General features: G+C 61.0%; 1 protein-coding gene across 1 annotated transcript in view; it reads right to left on the bottom strand.

Annotated features, from left to right (window-relative positions):
* Nucleotides 1-15412, bottom strand: part of UNC13A (unc-13 homolog A) — a 34548-nt gene extending 19136 nt beyond the window's left edge. Inside the window, exons 1-15 of the mRNA XM_065652306.1 lie at nucleotides 15391-15412; nucleotides 10961-10990; nucleotides 10475-10574; nucleotides 10145-10262; nucleotides 9815-9938; nucleotides 9569-9642; nucleotides 9424-9478; nucleotides 8524-8559; nucleotides 7754-7964; nucleotides 7098-7223; nucleotides 5017-5607; nucleotides 3313-3406; nucleotides 2228-2277; nucleotides 987-1074; nucleotides 17-22 (exon numbers count right to left, since the gene is read on the bottom strand). Coding sequence (XP_065508378.1) covers nucleotides 17-22; nucleotides 987-1074; nucleotides 2228-2277; nucleotides 3313-3406; nucleotides 5017-5607; nucleotides 7098-7223; nucleotides 7754-7964; nucleotides 8524-8559; nucleotides 9424-9478; nucleotides 9569-9642; nucleotides 9815-9938; nucleotides 10145-10262; nucleotides 10475-10574; nucleotides 10961-10990; nucleotides 15391-15412 — 1725 coding nt within the window. The remainder of the gene's footprint in view (nucleotides 1-16; nucleotides 23-986; nucleotides 1075-2227; nucleotides 2278-3312; nucleotides 3407-5016; nucleotides 5608-7097; nucleotides 7224-7753; nucleotides 7965-8523; nucleotides 8560-9423; nucleotides 9479-9568; nucleotides 9643-9814; nucleotides 9939-10144; nucleotides 10263-10474; nucleotides 10575-10960; nucleotides 10991-15390) is intronic.
* Between the last annotated feature and the right edge of the window lie 699 nt (nucleotides 15413-16111).

The raw sequence follows: 16111 nt of genomic DNA, 5'->3' as shown, positions 1-16111 counted from the left end.
GGTGGGGGTCACTTACCATTGCCTGTGGGCAGCCAGGACCGGCAAGGGGGGAAATAAAAGGCTGTTAGTGCAAGCCACCTCACAGCAGAGCAAGTCCTGGACCCTTCCCTGACGGAATGAGTGGGAATCAGAGCAACACGAACCCCACACTCAGCACCAGGGAGTTTCCCACCCCAAGCCACAGCACTGGCTGCAGCCTGCCAAACCCCAGCAGTGAAGGACCCCCGCACCCCGCCCACCCTGTCACCACCCACCACCCCAAAACCCCAACACCAACTCAGCACAGTGCAGAAGCATCAGCGGCTGCCCGAGAGGACTGGGGGGTAGAGGACATTGGGGTGAGGGCAGCGATGGGGGGGCAGGGGGATTCAGGAACCCTGGGAAGGGCAAAATCGGAGGTGGCAAGGGGTAAAGGGAGAGGGAAGGAGGAGAAGGGCACCTAATTCTGGGTGCAAAGGGTCCGGTTTCCAAAATTGCTGTCTCTTTGTCACTAGGGACGTGACAACAGAGTGGCCCCATATATTACAACCCAGGGCCTGGATGGGACCCCAGCATGGGGACTGGGCTGTAGTGACACAGCATGACGATGGTGGGGACAGGGGCACAGGCTCTGTGCAGCTCAGAAAAGCCCGCGCTACCCCTCCCCATCTGCCCAGCAACAGGGCTGCAGGGAGCCTATGGCAGGTGGGACAGGGAGGGACCAGGGAAGCAGCACTGGTAAGAAAATGGGAAACCAGACGCAGCTCCGGGAAGCCTTGGGCTGATGCTTGGTGTAGGGACAGGGCCCTGGAACTCCGTTAAACAGAAGCACCCTTGGGTGCAGAGAACCCAGCTGTGCCATCCTCACAGCTCCACACCGCAAGATCAAGGGCCAGGGGAACCCCAAAACGGCCTGGGACACCCCCACCCCATGCCAGCAGAGCTCGAGGAGGCTGGGCAGCAGCACCCAAGGGTGCTCTCTCTTTAACCCCTCGGACCGCGCTCACCAGATCGCTGACTAGAGGGAGAGATTTGCGTCCAGGCTTAATGTCGGGCATGCTGTTAATGCAGCGCAGAAACCTTACTGCCGCCCCCCTGGAGCCAGGGATGGCCAAGCCAGGCCAGAGAAAAGAGAACACAAAACACAAGCCATGTTAGAGGCAGCTGGGGAGCAGGGCACGGGCAACCGGCAAGCGCCAGCCAGGGCGGGCGGGTGGCACAGTCCAGTGGGCGCAGTGGGAGCGAAGCCGGCAGCTGCGTGGTACAAGGCGTTAGGAGAAACCTCACCAAATCACTAACTAGGGGGATGGGTTTTCGCTTGCGTATGTCCGGCATGCTGTCTATAATAATCAGCCCACCACCAGGCCTGCAAGAGAGACGAGAGTCAGCGGGGAAGGGGAAACTGAGGCAGGAAGGGGTCCCCTCCTATTGCCCCATGTTCACTCAGGACCTGGCAGACAGGACTGCAGAGCAACCCCCACATGGCCTGGGACCCACCCATGGGACCCACATCCCCACCACCACTCTGGCCAGGGCAGGGATCACTGGATTAAAAACTGGGGGGAAGAGGATTCTGGCTGAAAACCATGGTTTTCCCCACATGAAGATGTTTGGCTTCAGTGCTGTGACAGTGAAACACAGGAAAAAAATAGCCCGTTTGGCTTAGCTAGCTTTGGCTTTGCAGCACGGAGCAGCAGAGCTGAGGTTTCCCTCTGGGACACCAAAGGTGAGCACCGAGCCGTTCTGCTGCAAAAGAAACTGAGGCAGCACAGCTCAAGCAGAAATGCTGCTTTGCAGCCTCTAGCCCTGTGCACAAGGAAACCCTGGTGTGATCTGGTGGGCTCTCAAGGAAACCTGCCAGGTTCTGCCTGGGTCAGAGGAAGGGCGAGATCCCCAGCCCGTCCGGGTGAGAGGTTCGAGGTTCCCGATGTTACCATTCCAGCCACAGACGGCAGGAGAGAAGTGGGAGCCGCCACCCCAGCTCAGTCCCATCCCAGCCCACTCACCTCCTCAATCTCCCCATTCGGCTCTCAGGGACATGGAGTGGTGGCATCTCTGCTGGCTCCTCCAAAAGCACTGAGCAACCAGCATTCAACCCCAAAATCTGGCCCCCACGTGTCCACATCTCAGCAACACTTCCCCACATCAGACCCCCCCATAATGTCATTATTCACATCCTAACGAGGAGGGAGGAGCAACCCGCGAGATCCCAGGGAGGCAGAAAGTACCAGCTTCCCCACATACTCACCCGCCTTTGAACCACAGGGATTTAGCTTCTCCATCACCTTCCCCACGGGCCTACAAGACACAGGGCAGCGGTTACAGAGGCAGCGCTGAGTCCCTGGCAAAGGTGGCAGCCGTTCCCAGGGCTTGGTGCTGCTGGCAGCTGAGCACCCAGCCAGCACCCACAGCACTGAGGAAGGATGTAAAGAGTTTACAGGATGGGTGGAGAAAAGCATGTTCCTAAAACATTGGGGTTCTTTGCAGCAAAGGGCTTGCACTGGGAATGAAGTGTTTTCAAGAGGCGGCGATGGGCAAGCAGTGAGAAGGCTTCAGCAGAGGGGCCCGGGCTGGTGTAGCGGTGGGGATGGCTGCACTATGCAAAAATTCAGGGTTTGGGGGACTGGAGAAGCATCATTTGAAAGGCTGATCAGGTCCACATGGACCTACATCCAGTCGGAGAGAAGTGCAGGGAGAAGCCAGAGCACACTGGGGATGGGGTCTGTGCAGGGACCACCCCGCAGTGCCACCTCCCTTGCAGGGAGGAGATCATTTTGGGGGAGAGGGAGGAAAGACCTCGTGGGTCAGTCTCTGCACACACCCCCACAGGGAAGGCACACACGTTGCGGGGTTGTTCCGTTGGACATGCTTACCTGCGGGCAGGCTACACCCCTTCCCTGGAGGAAGGGGAGACGCAGGCACAAGGGCCATGGTGGTGGACAACTGAAAAGAAGCAGTGGGGCGGGGGATCGAAGCCCCAGGGGGTGAATCCAGAGCCAAAACAAAAAGAAAAGATGGAGGATGGAGTCTAAAAACAGAACAAAAAATTGTCAGCTCAGTACAGGGGAGAGGGGGGAGAGGCATGCACCAGCACACCACATGCAGCACACACAGGGGGAAGGTCCTCAGCACTCCCTGCCCCTTGTGCGGGTCCCACCTGGCATAAATGGGGTCGCAGGGCCACCACTGTTGGGGCCTCCCAGGTCCCCACTGCCCTCAGGGAGTGGGATGTCTGCGGGACTGGGGAGTGGACGTGTCTGGAAGCTGCCAGGGTGTGGGAAGGGGCTGTGCCCACCGCCCAGCCGGCACTGGGACGGGCACGGGGTTGCTCACCTCCTGCAGCTGCATGCAGACCTTGTTGAAGACTCTCAGCCAGTTGGCTTTGGCTCGTGCTTTGGGGTCCTGCACCTCCACCTCTGCCTGCTCCCTGCAAGCACACACGCCTTGCTCACCTCCCAGCATGGCACTGGGGAGGGGGGAGTCAGCCCCCACACCCCCAGCAGGGCTAAGTCTGCAATTTAGGGATCCTGATGGGCCTTGAACCAGTGTGGCCACGGCAAAAACTCCCTCTTCCTACCAGGAAGGACTCTCAAAAGATAACAAGTCCTGCTGCAAAGGGCAGCACAGTCAAGGCAGAGCAATGGGGACAAGCCAGAAGTTCACCCCACCTTGTGAGGCTCTGCCCTGGGCACCCAAGCAACACAGAGGGATCCCTTCAGGAGCAAAGGGTCAGGGGACTGCTGGTGACACAAGCACATGGATGAAACGTCCTTCACCGCTCATCTCCCCAGCAGGATGTCCTCCAGCCGCTTTCCACCACACTGGGACCTCCTGGGGTTAAGAGCTCCCAACACCCCAGTGGCTCCAAGCCCAGGGGGACTTGCCAGCCTGGACATGATGGTTGTTGTGGGTTTTCTTCTCCTCTCTTGAAAAATTGAGACACAAAGGAAAAGAAAAAACATCCTCCAAACATCACAGCTTCCTGGAGAGCCCGGTGTGATGTGACTGGAGAGAGGTGCCCAGAACCAGGCTGGAATGAGGCTGTGGGGAACTCAGGCAACGGACCTCCCCAAACCAGCCCTGTGGGGCCTTGCCTGTGCTAATATGTGGTCCCCAGTGCGAATCTGGGATTCTCAGTGCTAATCTGGGGGTCCTCAGCCTTAACCTGCAGTCCTCAGTGCTAATCCTTGGTCCCCAGTGCCCAGCACAGGACCCCCCAAGCCCCCTGCCCAAAGAACAGGCACTGCAGGCAGACATGAACTCTAGCCAGTCCTTGGGCCTAAATATGTATTTTTTTAAAAAAAGCTCATTACATATTCTTTTAAATTAGAGATTCCCCAGCTCTGGTCTATAATTTAAACCAAACAAAAGACCAAAAAAGCCCATCACACTTCCCTCTGCACAGAGTGGTGGTGCTCACCGAACCATGGAATAAATTGACGTGTTCAATAATTAAAGGCAGAGACTGATATATGAATTATTCACGTGCTGTACCAGGGACCTGGCCACCAAATAATTCATCTGTACAGCACAGGAGGCCACGGATGAGCTTTTACTAGTGGCCTAGGGAGAGGATGGACTCTTGCGAAGGAAATTTCCTCCTCTGACCACGCCAAGCTCTGGGCTACCCCCTCCATCCAGGGAGCCAATAGATGGGGTCAGAGGAGAGGAACTGCAGTCCTAAGCCCCCATGTCCCCCATTCCTAGGTTTGTCCCAGGTTATAAACCTGTACTCCCTGTAGCCCTGGCAGGATCTTGAACGCCTTGAGCTCTGCCCCTTCTTAGCCTGGCCCTGGTGGCTGGGCCATGGCAGCGTGCTGGAGGGGGCTGACCCTTGCCTGGGTGGCACAAAGTGGGCTTCCCCCACACAGATGCTTCAGGTGCTTGGAAAAGCCCCAGACACCACAGAAGGTCCCTGGCACTGCCCCTTGGCACCAGCAGCACCAGCACCAGCCCTGGGCCACCTCCAGAGCACCCGCAGTGTCACAAGGCACAGTGCCATCCCAAGGACGCTACAGTTCAACATCTCCTTCCTACCTCTCAGCCGGTGTCGGGGGCTCAGGTGTGGGGGCTGCCTCTGGCCCGGGAGCTTCGTCTGCTCCCCGCTGGGCCTGGAGGGTCTCTGGAGTTTCCTGGGGGGCAGAGGTGTCCTTTTCCTCCTTCCTTTCCTCCTTTCTCTCCTCCTTCCTCTCCTGCTGCTGTGGCTTCACCTGTGGGACCAGCTGAGGTTGCTGCAGTTGCTGCTGTGGGAGCTGTTGCTGCTGCAGGACCTGTTGCTGCTGCTGCCCAGGGGGTTTCTGCGGTGGGGGGTAGGCATCATGCTCAGGGGTTTCGTAGGTGCCCTGCTCCCGCAGGTCCTCCTCCTCCTCCTTGGGGTAGCCTTCCTCGTTCTCGCTGTAGTCCTCATTGAATTCTTCCTCCTCCTCCAGATAGAGATCATCATCCTCCTCCTCCCAGCGAGGCGAGTCCTTGCGGTAGCTGACGGAGCTGTGGCAGGAGTGGTAGGAGTCGCCGTCCCGCTCATCCAGCTCCGAGTCCCGCAGGCTCTCATTCTCGAAGTCCTCACTCAGCTGGGAGCTGCCCTGGCTCAGCTCAGCCGACGAGGCGTAGCGGCTGCTCCCTGTGGGGCTGCAGGGCCAAGGGGAAACAAGGACAGGGCTCCCGTGGGTCCATGCCGCAGCCTTGCCTGCCCCATGGCACCCAAGCTAGAGCCCCAGGGTCCCTGCACTGCAGGCGGGAGAACGTGCTGCTCCCCGCGGGGCACGGCCCTGGGTGAGCACCGTGCTCCTCGTCCTGGGAGTCAAAGGCACAGACCCAGGAGAGTCCGTGAGGTGGGACTGGCCCCCCAGGCTGGGGCAATCTCAGGGGGCTGACCTTCCTGACTGTGCCTGGGCTGAGCTGGGGCACATGAGGGATGGTGTCTGTTCCCTCAGCTCACCCCTGCCAACGGTGGGGACAGAGCGCAGCCAGGGAGCACCCCCAGCCAGATCGTGCCTTCTGGTTCTTCCAGACACCCCATCCTGCCCATAACCTGCAGATCTGTCACCCAACCTCTACCCTGACATCCCAGCACTCCCTGTAGATGTCCTGGGCACCCACTCTCCAAGGACACCACTTCAACCCCATCACTCCCTTTAACCACATCATCCCTACCTGGGGGTCCCCTCTCCAGTCTTCCTGCCAGGCTAGACCCCTTCCCACTGCCCAATCTGCCCAACTGGCCTCCAGCCCTTCCAGCATCCCCCTCTCACAGCTGCCTACACCTGGGGGAGCAGCAGCACAGAAGGGCCCCCTGCATCCCAGAATGCTGCCAGGGACAGGGCCGCTGCAGGGCTCCATGGGGAGAGGCTCACATAAGCAAACATGCAGACAGGACAGGAACATGCCTAGGAAGAGGCCGACACCACGTCTCCAGCACCAGCAGCCAGGGCTCAGGGGTGGGCAAGGAGAAGGGGACAAGGGGATGGGATGGGCAGAGCCCTGGGCCCAGAGTGGCTGGGCCAGGCAGTGGGAGCCAGGGGACACCGTAGGGAGGAGGGTGCTGGGGAATGCCCAGGCTGGTCCCAGCAGGGAGGAGTACTGGCATCATCCAGGTACCTTGGGAAGGGGGACTTGGGGCACAGGGGTGCAGGAGACGCAACTCACACCTGGAAACCCCTCACCTCCCTGGCCTGAGCTGGGAGAGGGGCCCTTGGCACATCATGAGGGTCCCAAATCACTGCACGAGGCTGTTGCCCAGCCAGGAGCTTCCTGGGAGGTGACCAGAAACAGAGGGTGGCATTTGAGTCCCTAAGGCCTCAGCTCCCATACCTGCTGGCATGATGTAGAACAGGCATCAGTGCTGCCAGCCTGCCACTGTGCCAGCGAGCAGGGCCAGAATGCTGGGGCATTGCCCCCATGAACTGGGGTGCAGCAGCAAGAAGGGATGCCACGGGGCCAAAAGATGACTGGAGCATCCCAACACTGCTCCTCAGCAAGGCAGTCCAGGGCAGGGAGAGGGGGACCCCATGGTAGCACGAGGCCGCCCTTGCCAGGACTGGTGTTGGCCTCACCACGGCTGCAAGGACCGACCATAACACTCTGCGACGGCACAGGCACACGACAAGGTAGCGACCCACCTATCCGATAGGTCTAGGGACCGCCTGCTCTCAAGGGAAGGCTGGCGGCTGGTCCGCCTGCTCGACTCGGAAGCGGACTCAGCGTCACTGCGTCCGTTTGTGGCAGAGTCTACGCTACCATAGCGTCTGCCGGGGAGGAGAGGAAGATGGTCAGCGAGGTTCCGGGTGCCGCACCGCCACCACCCACCATGCCCCGGCATCCTCTGCTGCTGTGGGGATGCCGGCAGGGAGGCTCTGTCCTGATAGACAGGGCTGGCACCTTGGGCTGTATTTTGGCAAGGAATTGGGCCATGCTGCGACCACGGGGACAAAGCACTGGGCAGACGTCCCTGCCCACAGCTTTGCCTACAGGCACGTCTGTATCCCCAGCCAAGCCACTAGCTCGGCTCCCAGCAAGGACAGCTAGGGCTATGGGGTCCCGGAGCCCAGTGAGGACAGAGGAGGGCAGTGACCCAAAAGAGCTTGAAAACTTTCCAGTGAGAAGACTTGGGGCTGGCACCATCCCCTTCATCCTCAGCATCCTTCCCACTGTCACCCACTGCCCTGGGAGCACCATCCCTGGCATCACCCCAGGGACCCTCTGGCCTGTGTCACATGTGGTGTGGGGGTGATTGGGAGAGCGGGTCCCAGGGGGGAGCTGGCTGTGCCGGCGCTACCTGATGGGACGCTGGTCTGAGTAGTCCATCTCATAGCTCTGCATGGAGTCGGTGTAGGAGTCACGGGAGCTCTGCTGCTGGTGCCTCATGGGGTACTGATGGACAGAGGCGTTGGGCTGGGAGGTGGTGTAGTATGGCGGTGGGATGCTGTTGCTAGTCTCGCTGCGGTAATCGCTGTCCCGGTCATCCACCGTGCTGTCAGGGTCATCATCTGCAACAGATCACAGTGAGTGGGACAGGGGACAGCCCCGTGGCTCTTGTGGCCAGGGATGCCGCAAATGTGCTCCGCACCCGGCACAGGTCCACTGCTTGTCACCACCACGTCCCCACTGCTGTGGGACCATGCTGGGGAGACAGACCCAGGAAGGGCTGAGGGGAAAGCTGCACATGTCCTCTGCAGAAAGGGGTTTTGGGGGATGAGGGGAGAGCAAATGGGAGAAATGGGATATACAGACGGGGAGAAGAAGAGTTCAGGGTGCAGGAACCCTCCCTCTGCACCACCGATGTCCCACCACAGAGGCAAAGCCCAAGCTGTTCATTGCCATCAGGGCTCCCCAAGGGCACAAAGCCTCATGGTGCTCTGTCCCCACCAGCCTGTGGGGACAACCCTGCCCAGGACAGGGCACTCGGTGCCTCTGTCCTCACCCAACAGAGAGCCATCTGAACCCAAGCTCCAGGTGCCCTGAGGCCCAGGCCAGGCTACAGCACGGCAAAGAGGGATGCGCTGGGGACTGCCAGGCTGGCAGGAGGGGAGGGCACAGGATACTTACTCTGCTGTTCTCCCCAGCCAAAATAATTCCAGTTGCCTACAAAAAAAGGGACAGACACAATAAGGACAGAAGCAACTCCGAGGCAGCAGCAGGAGCTCACTGGGAGGAACCAGCATGTCGCAGGCATGGCGGCACCAAGCTGAGCTGGGGACAATGCCCAGGATGGGGCACATTGGCACTGAGCCGTGCTGAGGAGAGGGACTGGAGTGGGGCAATGCAGTACTGGGATGGGGATGGGGCCTAAGGATAGGCATGGTGGCACTGAAGTGCACCAGTGACAGTGCACAGGCCTGGGCATGGTGACATTAAGCTGGGCCAAGGACAGTGCCTAGGGCTGGGCACAGTGACACCTACCCAGGCTGGGGACAGCATTATGGCTAGGCACAGTGGCACTGAACTGCATAGGGGACAGGGCCTGGGGCTGGGCACAGGGGTACTGAGCTGTGCTTAGAACAGTACCGGCTTGTGCAGGGCCATGGCACGATTACGGAACGGGAAAGTGAGGCACAGGTTGGGACAAACCGAGCTGCCACCCCAAATCCCCCAGACCCCTCTGCCAGTGCCCCCACTGAGCAGCCCCCTCAATCAGGCTCCCCAGGGGACTGTCCTTACCCCATTGCCGTGTCCCCCACACCCTTTTCCCTTATGGCTCAGCCCCACAGGAGGGCTCATGCACTATGGGGCAGGGAGACAGCAAAGGAACAACAGCAGACATGGGAGGGAGAATGGGGGAATGAGGACAGGGACAGGGTGTGGAGTGAGGTTGAGCCCCTCTTGTGTTGGGGTCCAGCTGCCCAAGGCAGGCACAGACACCACTCTTGTGCATCCCCAGTGCAAAGAGCTGGGGAAACAGGGCAGCAGGGGGGTCCTGCAGCAGGGCAGCAACAGGGCAGCACTTACAGCACTGGGAGCTGTGAACAGGCAGAGGCTTTTCCTGCTCCTCCTGGAAGGCATACTGTGGAGAGAAAGGGCAGTGAGGGCTGCGTGCCCCGGCATCGCTGCTCTGGCCCAGCGCTCACCTGGGCCTGACTCCGCACTGACTTACATCATCCTGGTCCCGCATGGCATTGAGCTGCTCTAGCTTCTTGGCCCAGTATCTGGCCTCCTCCTCAGGGATATCTGCAAGGGCAAAGACCCTGATTGGTGCACCCCCCTCCCCAAAACAGCCCCCCAGCTTTTGGGACTAGAGGATCAGACCCCCAGTCCCAACCCCCAGCCCCATGAGCAGCCCTGGGGCTGAGGGCAAGGAAGGATGCACCTCATTTCTGGGGTGCCTGGGGACAGTACCCACCCAGCGGCAGCTCGAAGCGGGTGTCGAGAAGGATACGGTGGAAAGTGGGGTCCTTGGTGCCCGAAATCTCATTGTCGGTCATAATGACCTGGGAGTCGAGTGTAAGCCATTCCCCAGGGCCCTCCTGTGGGGCAGAAATGGGGGTGAGAAGAGCTGCCAGGGATCCCCCCTCCCGCAGCCCCACGACTCCACGCACGCAGGGTCCAGCCCCGAGCAGAGTCCTCTCCAAGCAGCGATGGGGAAGGCTCTGTCCCCTCTGAAGGACAGCTTGCGGGGTGGCTACATGTCCCTTAGGGTCCAGTGGGGGGATGGGTGTGCCTGGCTCCCTACCTCATTGGACTGACGGATGGTCCGGAGGGGGATCCACACCATCCCCACCATGGTGTCCCAGATGAGGCCCTTATTCCACACCTCCACCGTCAGGCCCAGGTCGAGCCGGTTGATCTCACTGGGGATGGGGAGAGGCGCCAGGTCAACCCCCTCCCCAGCAGCCCCTTGGGGCCACCGCAGCCTCTGCCTGTGCCCTCGGCCCCCAGACTCAGGTGAGTCCCCCGGGGCTGGGGTCAGGGGGAGCATTGGCAGTGGGGAACCTGCCCCTGGTGGGGGGACAGGGGAGAGCAGCAGGGATGGGGGACCCCGGGATGGCCCCTGGGCACTCACAACATGAAGTCCTGCTCCCAGGAGGGCAGGTTGCCCCGCACTGCGATGGTTGTGCTCTTGACATTTTGCACCTTCAGTGTCACGTAGGTGTTAAACTTCTCTGTGGGAGCAAGCAGGGGGTGAAGTGACCCCAGTGCCCCCCCTGCCTCGCAATGCCCCCAACCCCCAGACACCCCCTACTGCCACCCACCCATGGGGTCCCCCCACACTGCCCTCAGCACCCCAGCGACTGTGCGCCAGGCAGAATAGACCCCCCTGCTGCCAGGAGTGGCTTGGCTGTGAGCCCCCAATCCTGTCCAGGGCAACCCTGTCTCTCTGTGTGCTCCCCGCTACTTGCCAAATGATGTCACCAGAGCTGAGGCTGAGCCTGGGGTCCCCTCACCACCCCCCAGCCCTTCCTCTGATCCTGCCACATCCAACCAGCCCGAGAGCTGAGCTCCAAGACCTGGCCTCCCCGGGGTGGGCAGGCAAGTGGGGGCCACTTACCTTGGGGTCCGTCGAACTTGGCCTTTTTAACTGTGGGGACAGAGAGGGAGGGAAGAGATTCAGCCTGAGAGACCCATGTGAGGGGGCTGGGGACCCCCCCCAAGGTGGGGTGGGAGGACCCCAGGCCTGGCTGCCCCCCATCATCCCAGCTGCAAGGTGGGAGAAGGCGGCGGGATCCCGCTTGCTGCTGTAAATGAGGAATCCTCAATGCCAGGAACAAGGGAGGGGGATCGGGCATGAGCTAGAGGTGGGCACCAGAGGGGTACAAAGGCCTCCCCCCAAAAAACGGCCATTTTGGGACAACTTGAAACATCTCATTGCAACCTCAAATGACCAGCCTTCATCTGTTGAAAGGGTGTTTAGCCCCTCTCGCCCTCCCACTTCTGAACTTGGATCCATTTGGGGAAACAGATGATGTTACCGTACACATCTCGGGAGCAAAAGGGGCGTTTGGGGGAACGTTCCCCCGGCTGCAATCCCTGCCATGGGGCACTGGCCCAGCAGCACCAGGGTTAAGGCTCCTGCCGTCTCCCAAACCGCTGGCCCAGATTTCATATAGGAACGCAGGGGAGCGCAGGCTGTAGCCCTCCTGCGCCCCCCGACAGCCTCAGGGGTGGTGCAGATGCAGCCCCCACTCTGCTGCAGCAGGGAGCCCCAAAACATCCCCCACTGCACCCCGGGCTTGTCCCTATCCCAGGGGGGCACTGAGGGGCTGATTCAATCCCACCCACTGGGAACCCCTCCCAGCCAGTTAATAGCATGCAGGGCGAGGGGAGGGTGTTTGCATCTGGGCCAGGTCCTGCTCAGCACCACAGGAACAAAAGCCCTCAATTCTGACTGATCCCCCCTCCCAGCTTTTCATTAGTGCTGCAGGCGAGAGGGGCAGGGAGTGTTGGTACCCAGGTTTTGCTTGCAATGTGGGGGCAAACAGGCAGCTGGACAGAGCCAGGTACCAACACTGCCGATGCCAGGGAGTGGCAGGGGCGAGGGGTGTCCTCAGGGCTCAAAGGAGGGGACCAGGCAGGGAGGGAATGACACAGCACCCGGAGAACGGTTAAATGACGCGGGTGTCAGCGGGTGGAGGGCCAATGTGACCGAGCAGGGATGAAAATAGCCTTGGCGATATCAAAGGTAATTTGATTTCCGAGACGTGCCACTCGCCAGCCGCTTATCACCCTCCGCCAGCGCTGGAGGGGACGCAGGGCTGCTGCCGGCTCCACGTGCCGAGTGGGGGCAATGTGGCACAAACAGCCCCCGCCTGCCCCGCGTACCTCTGAGGAAACTGCATTGGCTCAGCCGCAGGAAATACAGGGTGTTTCGCAAAGATGGACCCAAAATGCTTTGTGTTGCAGGGTCGCATTGGGTCCATCTTTTTGAAACACCCTGTTATTGGGGGTCCTTCAGCTCGGCTGACTGCCCTGTGCCACCACGAGGGTCACGCATTGGGCAGCTCTTCGCGGTGACTTTGCCCAAAGGAAGGTTGCCAGCCGTGTCACTGGCAGCCATGTTTCCAGGGAATCGCAGGACTCCGGGAGCTGCGGCTTCAGTCCGGGATGGGGGGTTCCTGCATGGGGCCTTGGTTTGAGGCCAGGCATAAGGCTCTGGCATCCCAAAGATCCCCTAGTGTCACTGGGCTGGGAGCCTGGGGGACTGTGAGGGGATGGCCAGCATCACTGCACATTACAATATTATATTATACATATATTATATATATAATGTATTCTTTTATATTGTCTATAAAATTTTTTATTATTATTATTATTATTATTATTATTATTATTATTACTATACAGTGTTTGGTACCAGGACGTGCCCACGGCACGAGCTTGGAGCACACGGACCCCCATCATGGGAGCTCGTCCCTGCCCCAGGCCCAGACACACTCGCCTGGGCTGACTGCTCTCCACCAGCCACTGCCTCCGAAATGGGAGAGCAGAGGAAGCAAAAGCTCCAAAAATACCCAAGCTGACAGGAACAAACAATTATCCAGGGAACACGTGGCTCTCCTGGCTGTCATCTACTGCCAGGGAGAAGTCCTGTCAGATGCCACCATCTGCATCTGACAGCCCCCAGCAGGACGTGCCACCGTCTCACCCACCAACTGGCCCCCAGAGATGGTGCAGGGGTGGTGGGTCCCAGAGCTAAATTCAGCCTGAACCCCCAGACAAGGAGCTGGGGACAGTGGGACCCCATGGGAGCTGGCTGCCCCCACAACAGGCTGGAAGACCCAAAGTGCTTCCCAATTAGCAATCAGCCTCCTCTCAGTGGAGCGTTGGCCAGTTAGGGAAACTGAGGCAGGAGGCAGCTGGCAGAGTTTAGACTGGCAATGGTGTAAAAACCAGGCCGGACCGTAGGCATCCCACAGCAGGCCTCTCTGTCAGTCCATGCCTCTGTCCATCCACCCATGTCTTTGTCCATCCATCCATCCTTTGACCACCTATCCACTCATCTGTCTCTCCATCCACCCCTCCCTCTGTCCATCCATCCACCTACCCCTCTGTCTACCTGCTCACGTCTCCCTGCCCCTCCATCCATCTGTCCATCCGTCTCTCCATCTGTCTTTCTGGATGCCCGTCCATCTGTCTGTCTGCCTCGCACCACTTCAGACCCCTCCCTCCTGGCCACACACCCCTGTTCCCACTCACCCCACACCTCCCAGGGCCACTCCAGGCCCCATCACCCAGGTGTGTCCCCCCGACAGGAAGCCCTTGAGGGCTACACACGGCCCCAGCCCCCCAGGAGGAGCAGGAGAAGGCTGGGGGAGGCTCTGGGGTGGCACATCCACTCCTGGGATCCCCAAAATAGGGTGACGAAAATAGCTGCCTCCAGCGAGCAGCGACAGGGGGGTGGGGGAAGCCCGAACCCACTGGGAGCTCTTCCTCACCATCCGCCCCCGGCTTCACTGAGAGAGTCACTGCGTGTGACAAGTCCCTTAAATGGGAGGAAAGATGCAGCTCTCCCCCTACCAGAGAGGGGACCCCAAATCTGGGACTGGCTGGTGTCCAGCGGAGGGGCCACATTTGGGCATGGCCTCCGCCCTGCCAGGGAGTAGTTCCCTGTGTCCTTGTGCCACATCCACAGGAGAGGGGGCTGTGACAGCTCCTAAGGGACAAGGACACAGCAGGGGAGTGGTAGGGGGCACAGCCCCCCCATCCCACTGAGCTCAGGCAGCAGTGGGAGAGCCCCCATTTTCTTCCTTATTTCTGCCAGGGAGGGGACACTGGTGGGGGAATCCCAGATACCCTGTGCCCCACCTTGTCCCCAGCTGCCACCCTCTGTTCCACCACCCCCAGGACCCCTGAGTGCCACCCCCTCCACATCAGGGTGCTGCAGGGCCTGAGGAGGGGGAAGAAGACCCCCACTAGGCTTCTCGTCCCCCCCCCCGACTGAGCACTCGATCCAGAGTAACTGCCAGCAAGGCAGAGCCCGAGGCTGCAGGATTCACCTGTGCACCGAGTTGGGCAGGTCTCAGCGTGCTGGGGTGCAGGGAACCCCCACCTGTGCGCTGGCCCCCGTTCCTCCCAGTATGGGGTGACCAGCACCGCTAACTGGGACCCTGCCAGCACCAGAGCACCTCGCTCCTACCCCTCCCCTCTGAGCTGCCCACAACCCCCCCAGTATCACCAACACTTGCAGAGGCACAGGGTGCTGGGGGCAGGGTCGTGTTTGGGGCTGGGGGTGTAATTTGGGGGGGGCGGTATCTATGGGTTTGGAGGGATGGGGAAAGATAAGGGGATTTGGGGGTGTCTGGGGTTTCTTTCAGAGGGTGAGAATGTGGAGGTGCTTGGGGACAGATGATGTTTGGGAGTGGGGGGGGTGTTTGGGGTGGGGCATTCCTGGAGGAGTGGGAGGGGAGCGTGGGGTAGATGTGGGGCGTGGGAGGGGATTTGGCGGCGTTTTTAGGCTGGGGGTGTTTGGGAATGCGGGGGGGCTGTGTCTGCGGGGTAGGGGTGCTTGGGGTGGGGAGGTATTGGGGGAGAGATGGGAGGTTGAGGGTGGGCAGGGGGGCGTTTGGGGGGGTGGGGACGTTTGAGTGGGGGTGGGGAGAGATGCGAGGTGGGAAGGGGGTGAGTAGGGGGCTCCGAGGGGGCGGGAGGCGGAGACGGTGGACGGGAGAGTCTGGCGGGGGAGGCCGGGGGGACGGGACCCTCGGTGGGTGGGGTGCGCCCAGCCCCCCCCTCGCTTCCCCACCCCCACTCCCGGGTTCGGCGGAGCGCGCCTCCGCCAGTTCATTCATAAATTCACGCGCCGGTTTTTGTGAATGAAGCCGTCCTCGCGCCCCCCCCGCGCTCACCGGGGCCGCGCCGCGGGACGGGGGGGTCGGTGCGCCCGTACCGGAGCAGGGAGCCCCCCCACCCCGCGGCGGGCAGCGGGGCGCCCGGGGCTGTCCCAGCGCCCCTCCCGCCTTGTGTCCCTTCCTCCCCCGGTACCTCTGACGCAGAGCAGCGACATGGTCCCGCTGGCGGCGCCGGGGGCGCGGGGGGCGCTCGCCGCCGCCGCTCCCGCCACCGCCCCGGTGACTAGCGGGCGGCCATCTTGCTTCAGCACCGGGGACAGCTCCTGACGTCACGGCCCCGCCTTGAAGGCGCCGCCGGGCACCGCCCCCAGCGCCCCCGCAGCCCGAGCCCAGGAGGCCGGTCGGGTTTAGGGGGGAAAGGCCGGTTCTGTGCAGCCCCGAGGGGGCCTGTCCGGAACGTACGGACCCCGAGGGGGTTCTGCCCGTGCGGCCCCGGGATGGTCTGTCACATTGCCCGGGATAAGGGGACGAAGGTCCTGCCCCGATGCCGGGGGGGGGCGTTGTGCTGTTCTACCTACACTGCTCCGGGGTAGGGATTTGTCCTGCCCGCATTGCGCCGGGGGGTCTGTGCTGCCCTCGTTGTCCATGGGGCAGGCGGTGCCGTCTGACATGTGCAGCCCCGGAAGGGGCTCTGTCCTGCCTGCACAGCCCCAGAAAGGGGGATGATTTTGGGGTGCAGTGTTTACCCCATCCCGGGGGCTCGCAGCAGCAATGTGCGATGCTGTGCCTGCTCAGAGGTCGGTCTAAGTAGCGGGGGGTTAATTGTCATCACCCCTTCTTCCCAAGAGGGTCCCTTCTCTCCTCTCCACCCTCAAATGTCACATCCCAAAGAGACGCTCAGATCTGGGGCACAG

Source organism: Caloenas nicobarica, chromosome 27 (assembly GCF_036013445.1).
Source record: "Caloenas nicobarica isolate bCalNic1 chromosome 27, bCalNic1.hap1, whole genome shotgun sequence".
In the NCBI taxonomy this organism is placed as follows: Eukaryota; Metazoa; Chordata; class Aves; order Columbiformes; family Columbidae; genus Caloenas; species Caloenas nicobarica.
This window is presented reverse-complemented; position numbering and strand designations above follow the sequence as displayed.